This window comes from Helianthus annuus, chromosome 10, assembly GCF_002127325.2.
Source record: "Helianthus annuus cultivar XRQ/B chromosome 10, HanXRQr2.0-SUNRISE, whole genome shotgun sequence".
Lineage (NCBI taxonomy): Eukaryota > Viridiplantae > Streptophyta > Magnoliopsida > Asterales > Asteraceae > Helianthus > Helianthus annuus.
Genome location: NC_035442.2, coordinates 90361933 through 90370347, shown reverse-complemented (window position 1 = coordinate 90370347; position 8415 = coordinate 90361933). Strand labels below are relative to the sequence as shown.

The following is an 8415-nucleotide window of genomic DNA, read 5'->3' as shown; positions in this document are numbered from 1 at the left end:
CCCAGTTACCACCAAAATCAATTACACATGCTCGGAGCATGTCTTCCAGGGTTTGTATCGTCCTTTCACTTTGTCCGTCTGTTTGTGGATGATATGCAGTACTTAAATTTAGTCGGGTTCCCATTGCTTCGTGGAAACTAGTCTAGAAATGGGAAATAAAACGACTATCCCTATCCGATACAATGGAGAGTGGGACTCCATGTAAAGATACTACTTCGTCTACGTACAACTTGGCTAACCTTTCCATGCTAAAGGTTTCTTTCATGGGTGGAAAATGAGCTGATTTGGTTAATCGATCCACAATTACCCAAATCGCATCATTACCTTTTCTGGTTTTAGGTAACGTAGTAACAAAGTCCATTGTTATGAGTTCCCATTTCCATACAGGCATTTCTTATGGTTGTAGTAGTCCCGAAGGTTTCTGATGTTCTGCTTTAACTTGCGAACAAGTAAGACACTTAGACACGTATCTAGCTATGTCTTTCATACCTATCCACCAGAAATTATTCCTTAAATCTTGGTACATTTTATTGTTACCTGGGTGCATGGTATACCTAGATTTATGGGCTTCCTCTAGAATCTTATTTCTTAATTCTCATTGCTTAGGTACCCAAATTCTTTTTTTGTGAAATCTCCAAATTCCATCATTTCCTTGCTCTAACTCTTGTATTCGTCCTTTCATTCCTTCAGCATCGTCTTCGATTGTTGTTTCTTGAACTTTCTTCAATTGTTCCATTAAATCAAATTGTAGATTTAATCTAAGAGCACGGACTTGCTTTTGCTTTTCATGATACTTACGACTTAGAGCATCAGCGACTATGTTTGCTTTTCCTTCGTGATATTGGATATCACAGTCATAGTCACTCAGGATTTCCATCCATCTTCTTTGCCTCATGTTCAATTCTTTTTGCCCAAATATGTACCTTAAACTTTTATGATCCGTATAAACAGTAAACTTACTTCCATACAGATAATGTCTCCAGATTTTAAGGGCAAAAATTATAGCTCCTAATTCTAAGTCATGAGTTGTATAATTTTCTCCGTGCTTCTTCAATTGCCTGGAGGCATACGCAATTACTTTCTTGCGTTGCATTAGCACACATCCTAATCCTAATTTCGAAGCATCACAATATACTTCAAAGTCTTCAGTTCCTTCTGGCAAGGCTAAAATTGGAGTATTTGTCAACCTTTGCTTTAAAATCTTAAAAGCTTCTTCTTGTCTAGGTCCCCATTCAAACTTAACTGCTTTACAGGTTAACTTAGTCAAGGGTACAACTATCTTAGAAAAATCCTTAATAAATCGTCTATAGTATCCAGCTAAACCTAGAAAGCTTCTAATTTCCACAGCTGTTTGCGGAACCTTCCATTTGGTGATTGCTTCTATTTTAGAAGGATCTACGTGAATACCTTCGTGATTTACCATATGCCCTAAAAATTGCACTTCTTGCAGCCAGAATTCACACTTAGAGAATTTGGCGTAAAGCTTTTCCTTTCTTAACAAAGTTAAGAGTGCATGTAGGTGCTCACAATGTTCTTCCTGACTTTTGGAATAAATAAGTATATTGTCGATGAAGACAATTACGAATTTATCCAAGTATGGTTTACAAATCCGATTCATCATGTCCATGAATGCTGCAGGAGCATTTGTTAGTCCGAAGGGCATGATTGTAATAGGGGTGTGCAGAATTCGTTTCGAATTCAAAAAATTCGAAATTCGTTTAAATTCGATTCGATTATCAAGATTTCGTTTCGATTATAACAATTCGAATTCGAATTCGATTCAATTCGAGTCAAGTAAATCGAATACGAATCGAATACGAATTTATAATTTCAAATTCGATTCGATTCGAAATTCGAATAAAAATTATACATTTTTATTTATTATTTTTATGTATAATACATATATAACTTTTATTAGGCTATACTATAAATTATTTTCAAATTTTTTTCCAAGTATTAAAATTACCCGTTACCAAATCCACTACATGGCCCATAACTAAAACCTAAGTAACAAATCTATCAATAGATTTCTAAGCGTAAAAATATTAACCTATAATGTGGAGTGGTTATTCCTGACTTCTCGTTTTGAATTTTAGGCTTGTGGATTTAGAACTTTTTAATGTGATATCGTGCTTTATGACTGCTTTAAAATTTACGTTTCATTTTGAATGTTTTTTTACATGTTTTTAAAGAATCTGAACTAAATCGAATTTATTCGAATTCGATTCGAATTCGAATTTTTAATCGAATACGAATCGAATACGAATTGGGTTTTTTATTCGAATACGAATTCGAATCGAATTCGGTATATTTCAATCGAATTCGAATCGAATACGAATTCAAGGAAAAATAAAAATTATTCGAACAATTCGATTCGAATAATTCGAAAATTCGATATTCGATTCAATGAACACCCCTGGACTGTAAACTCATAATGACCATACCTAGTTCTGAAAGCAGTTTTAGGTCTGTCTTCCTCTTGTACTTTCAACTGATGTTATCCAGAGCGTAAGTCTATCTTAGAAAATACCTAGCTCCCTGGAGTTGATCAAAAAGATCGTCAATCCTAGGTAATGGGTATCGATTCTTAATTGTAACCTTATTCAGTTCCCTATAATCGATACACATTCTCATCGATCCATCTTTCTTTTTCACAAACAACACTGGTGCTCCCCAAGGGGATGAACTAGGTTGTATAAATCCTTTGCTTAGTAATTCATCTAACTGCTTTTTCAATTCTAGCATTTCAGTGGGTGCTAGCCGGTAAGGTGCTTTGGCTATTGGTGTAGTTCCAGGAATTAGATGAATCCTAAACTCTACTTCTCTATTGGGTGGTAACCCGGGTAATTCTTCTGGAAAGACATCTGGGTATTCTGATACTATTGGTATATCCTTAGGTTCCTTACTTTTTGTGTTAATGATTACGGAAATCATATACACCACTTCTTGTTTTCTTGAATAACTAGCCAACTTTATTACTGAAATAAATTTCAGTGGCTTTCGAGGTCTATCTCCTGTGATTGAAATTACTTTTCCTGTAGGTGTCTGGATTTCTACGGAATTTTTATCACAGAGAATTCTAGCATGGTTGGCTACTAACCAATCCATTCCTAATACCACATCGAACCTGGCTAACTTCATAGTAACAGGTTTGTAGAAAACTTATGGCCTAAGAGTTCTATTTTTCCTTCTTGCAAGACCTTATCTATTTTAACAGAATTTCCATCTGCCGTTTCGACTGTAAAAATCTGCCTAAGATTGGTTAATGGTAAATTAAGAGCTTGGCGGAATGAGGTATTAATAAAACTTTGGTTTGCACCAGAGTCGAATAATACTTTTGCAAACACGTCGTGAACTAAGAACGTACCAGCTATCACATCTGGAATGAGTTCTGCTTCTTGAGTGGTCAGCTGGAATGCTCTGGCATTCTTTTTAGTAGTTCTGTCGGTTGTCTTAGTTTTGTTGTCTGCTGGTTTGACCAGTTTGGGACATTCGGTTCTGAAATGCCCGGGTTCTCCACAGTTATAGCAGATCCTGGTCTTTTTCCTACAATCTTCCTCACGATGTCCTATAGCTTTGCAAAAGTTACAGGTTTCATTGCATTTTCCAAAATGTTTCTTCCTGTAATTCCTGCAGAAAGGCGGAGTGGAAGATTGCCCGATTCCCCTCTTCTTGAACTTGTTATTATTACCCATACGAAATCCTTGGGTAATTTTCTGAGCCAAATCCTTCTTCCGGTTTTCTTCTCTTGTATGTACCAGTTCGTCAGTTCGGGTGTTAGCTAATTCTACCGCATCGTCTATAGTGCGAGGTCTCACAACTTTAACGATATTACGGATTTCGCTAATCAATCCCCAAATATAACGGGAAATAAGCACCGATTCTGGCGAAGCCAGGGTTGGTACCACTCTCGCATATTCGAAGAATGTCGAAGTATATCCTCGACAGTCTACACCCACCATACGATGGCTTAGGAACTTATTTGCCATTTATTCCTTTTCATACTGGGGACATAATTTTCTTTCCATTAACTGCTTAAATTCTTCCCAATTCATGGCATAAGCTATATTTCTTCCTTTGGCTTGAAGCACCGTATTCCACCATTCTAGCGCCCCTTCTTTAAAAAGATGCAAAGCATACGTAACTTTGTCTTCTTCAGTACATTTACTTATCACAAGTACTGCTTCGGTTTTCTCTAACCAACGCAGAGTTGTAGTCGCCCCTTCATTGCCTGCAAATTCAGCTGGTTTACAAGCAAGAAATTCTTTGTAAGTGCAACCAGGCGTTGCAGCTTTCATTTTCTTAGGGAGTGGGGCCTGCCGTGGATAATTGTTGTGATTATCATGATTGCCGCCTTCATTTACGCTATTACTGAAGTTATCTTCTTGAGTACGTTTACTAGGAATGATTTGTTGAGGTTCAGCAGGTTTCTGGGCAGCAGCCAGAATTGCTGGAATAGCATTGGCTATCCCTTGAGCAACGATATTCTCGATATCTTGTCTAGTCATAAATTGATTTTCCTGATTTTGCTCAGATTGATTCACTTCATTAACTGGTTCATTACCAGCGTTTTCCATCTGGTAATTATTATAGGTATAAATTGTTAGTGTCAAATAATCGATAATTAACTTATAACAAAACAATTACACATAACCACACAAACTTTTACAACACATATATATAGCCAAAATTGTCGATTTTTCGACTCCCATTTTTATAGATTATATTAGGCATCCATACACACTGTTTATCTTACAACGTTTTATTTCTGAGCTATCTTACAGAGTTATATTTTTGTTACTACTGTTATTATGCAAACATAGCCTCCCATCCCCACTATTCTTTTGTTAACTAGCAATTTAGTAGCGACGTTCCCTCTCGTCATATTTCCAGGAGATTTGTTCTCCCATTTCCCGGATCCTATTCCCTGTACCTATCAGCTCCTCGCCAAAATGGCGGAGTTCGGCTAAGTTTTCGTTACTCATCGGTGGGATCGGTATAGGTTCTGGGTCGAACTGAGGGAAAAAGTCATAAGGGTTATTAAGAAGGTTTTGAAACTGCCAGTCGTTAGTCCACCACTCGTCCATTTCTCCTAAAGGTTGGGTGTGGATTAGAGGGTCTGGAATAGCTGGTTCCAAATTTATTGAAAGTTGGGTTTCAGCAGGATAAGGGTAGAGATTGTTGGTGATAGGTCTAATGATATCACAGCTTGCCAGTAGATGATCTAATTCTACCTGAAATGGAAATTCTTCAGTTTGCTTAGAACTTTCCCCTATTTCTATTCCCGTTGGCCTAGAATTTTCCCCGATTTCTATCCCTGTTGGCCTAGAACTCTCTTCGATCTCGATCCCTTTTCCTTTATCCATAGGATTTTCTATTTTGGGAATTTTCCTAGTTGCTGGTTTCCTCCTGCTCACTTTCCTCCATCCTACATATCTTCTTCTTTTCTTAAGCTTTGCTTTCTCCGGAGGTGGAGCTTGAAATTCCATAGGTTCCTCCAAATCAGCAATGTAACCAGTGAAGTCGTTGGATACTTCTATTGGTACAGGATAGAGATTGAGATTCTGAAGGGTTTCCGATAACTCATTCATGCTGTTTAGCATATATGCAAAATGCACAAAAATGCTAAGTTAAAATTTCATAACAAAATTTCACAAATAAACATTTAAGTATTATTGCATACCGTGTGACTGATTTAATACAAAGGACAACTGAAATTTGAAACACACTAGGGCTTATCGTAATTTATTTATTTACGGGATAACTTTTTCTTTAGAGCTTCTGGCTTGTAAGTAATATAGGTGCTAATACTAATTCAGGGTCCTGATAGTTTTGAAGGTTGGTATTTATTGCTACCGTTGCTAACATATAAAGATCTGCCCATTTTCATCTAATTTGTCTTCCCAAGGTGGATTATTGCCTATTTCCTGGGTTTCCGGATTAAACCTCACTTTCTTTGGTTGGGATTTCTTTCCTTTTTCCTGACTTTTCCTAATAATCGAATTTCTTTTCTCTGGGGTAAGAGGATTCTCATATTGTGCCTTACGGACAAATATTCCTTCCTCAATTTCTGCTGGGTATTTTGATGAAGTTCCTTTTTCTTTTGGTGAAGTATCTAATTTATGATAGATAGCCGAAAGTCTTTGTTTACTCATACTGTAATTAACAGATAGTCAGTTAATAAAACACATATTAACAGAATGGTAATCAGTAGAATTAAGTATTTTGCTGAATACTTAATTTGCTTAAATCGGTGGCTCTGATACCACCTTTTCCTGTTACGACCCTAGCCTCGGTTTGACCCGGTCAAGAGCCGCGGGACAGGAACCCCGTGGTATTTAATTTAGGCGACAGCGGAAGTCTTTAATACAGGATCTTTTTAATACTAAAAATGCCCGTTTATTACATAATTTAGGGATAAAACCCTGTAATTTACAATAAAGTGATTTCACTGGGAAATCTTTATTTTACAAAACATGTTTCTTTATTTATTTATTTATATTGAGCCACTTCCTTAAGCTTGTAGTGCTTCACGGCACTTTTCCTGGATCACAACAGATCACTTGAAACATGTTTGAAAAAGGTTTTGTCAGCGGGGAAATACTGAGTGAATCATTCATTTTGTCTAAAACGATATTATTGTTATAATTTACAGTATTAAGAGCGATTACAATGTTTCTACATGTCAACCATATACCCACGGTATTTGTCACTCGACCACCCATTGGCTATCTCATTGTCCAATGGTGTCTGTGACTATGGTCATATCACCCCTTGGCTATCTCGTTGTCCAATGGTGATGGATTAACAAGTAATGTATACAAAACCCCACATACTGGTTGTAATGAAGACTACAAAGACTTAATCCCTGTAATTATAACTTTAAAAATAGTTTGGCGTTTTGTAAAGCATAATTGATAAAAAGAGAATGACTCACATTGCAGATTTATGCGGGCGGTGTTTAATCTACTGATTAGCCTGTTTAACCTAATTTAAATAACAATGCACACGAAACTAGGTTAGTAACTAATACATCATTTACGACAATTCACGAGATTAAACCCTCACAACAAATGACAAAGTGCGATACTTAAACATCCATCGAATTAACGACGAATGACAAAGTATAAACCCAATTTGAGCAGCACTTAAACATTCGTTGGATAGTTTCAATCGATCGGACGTTGAATCGTAATAGCGATCGAGTTATTACCCTGTTTATCGCGGTAGTGTTTCGTGTTTCGTGTGTGTTTGTAGTAATCTACGTATATCTCAGTGTAGAATTGGAAATTGAACGTCGAACTAACACCAACATTCAAGTGCCAACCCCCTCTATTTATAGCTGGAAAATGGTCTCCCCCGCGTATCGCGACAGGGACACCAGATCCCGTCGCGTGTCGCGACAGGGACACCAGATCCCCTCTATTTATTTTTAAACATTTTTCCATAAATTAATATATTAAAATCAAAATTTACTAATAAAACACAAGTGTATATAATGCAATTACATTTAAATTACAAATCCTATGTCAATTTCTCTTTTTAAGTTATAGTTATGGCATAAAATACACACTCAATTTAATTTTTGACATAAAACGTATTGTAAACAAATATAATATCATTTAAATGGGTTAAACGGGTCAACGAGCCAACCCAACCGGGTTGACCCTAACCCGACCTGTTTAGCTAAACGGGTTTGCGGGTTTAACCTGAAACTGACCCGAACCTATTTAGACTAAACCTAAACCCACGAATTTCACGTTAGGTTCGTGTCGTGTTTTTGGTTCGTGGCAGAAATTCACACCCCTAATTGATAACGACTAACGTCCAAAATAATTCTTTATATTCCAGGAAATACTGCTGGACCGTCCACGTGTCATTTCCAGTAACGTGGGCCACGCGTGGGACCTACCAGCAAACACATTTGGTGCCGCATATGCAAAGTTCATGGGATCAAGAAACTTCTCACCAGACGATCGCCCACCGGTAAGATTCATGGAAACAGAAGAACTTGCATATGTGGCAATGCGCGCACGCGAAGTGCATGATTTCTGGCACACCCTTTTCAACCTTCTAACAAATTTGATCGGCGAGTCAGCGCTAAAAGTCATTGAGTTTGAGCAAATTTTGCTTCCAATGTACTTCTTGTCTGTCATAGTAGGAACTGAACAGTTTAATGCCAAACAAAGATCATTGTTTTATAAGCATTACTTCCCTTGGGCCGTTCAGGCAGGTATGAAGTCAACTGACCTGATGTATGTTTATTATGAGAAGCATTTTCATGAAGATTTGGAGGTGGTGAGACGGAGATGGGGCATAATACCTGCTCCTTCCGTTCAACAGTAGTTCGGTTAAGAAACAATTTCGCGATGATGTAAGAGAGTTTGGAAATAAAAGTGTCTTTAAGTATTTAAA

At 37.2% G+C, this 8415-nt stretch overlaps 1 protein-coding gene across 1 annotated transcript; it reads left to right on the top strand.

The window, feature by feature from the left end:
• Positions 1-7842: 7842 nt before the first annotated feature.
• Positions 7843-8415, top strand: LOC110882145 (ubiquinone biosynthesis protein COQ4 homolog, mitochondrial; the record flags this gene model as incomplete). The annotated part of the gene is made up of 1 exon (XM_022130232.2): positions 7843-8415. A coding segment is annotated over one exon (504 nt), but the record flags the coding sequence as incomplete, so codon positions are not given.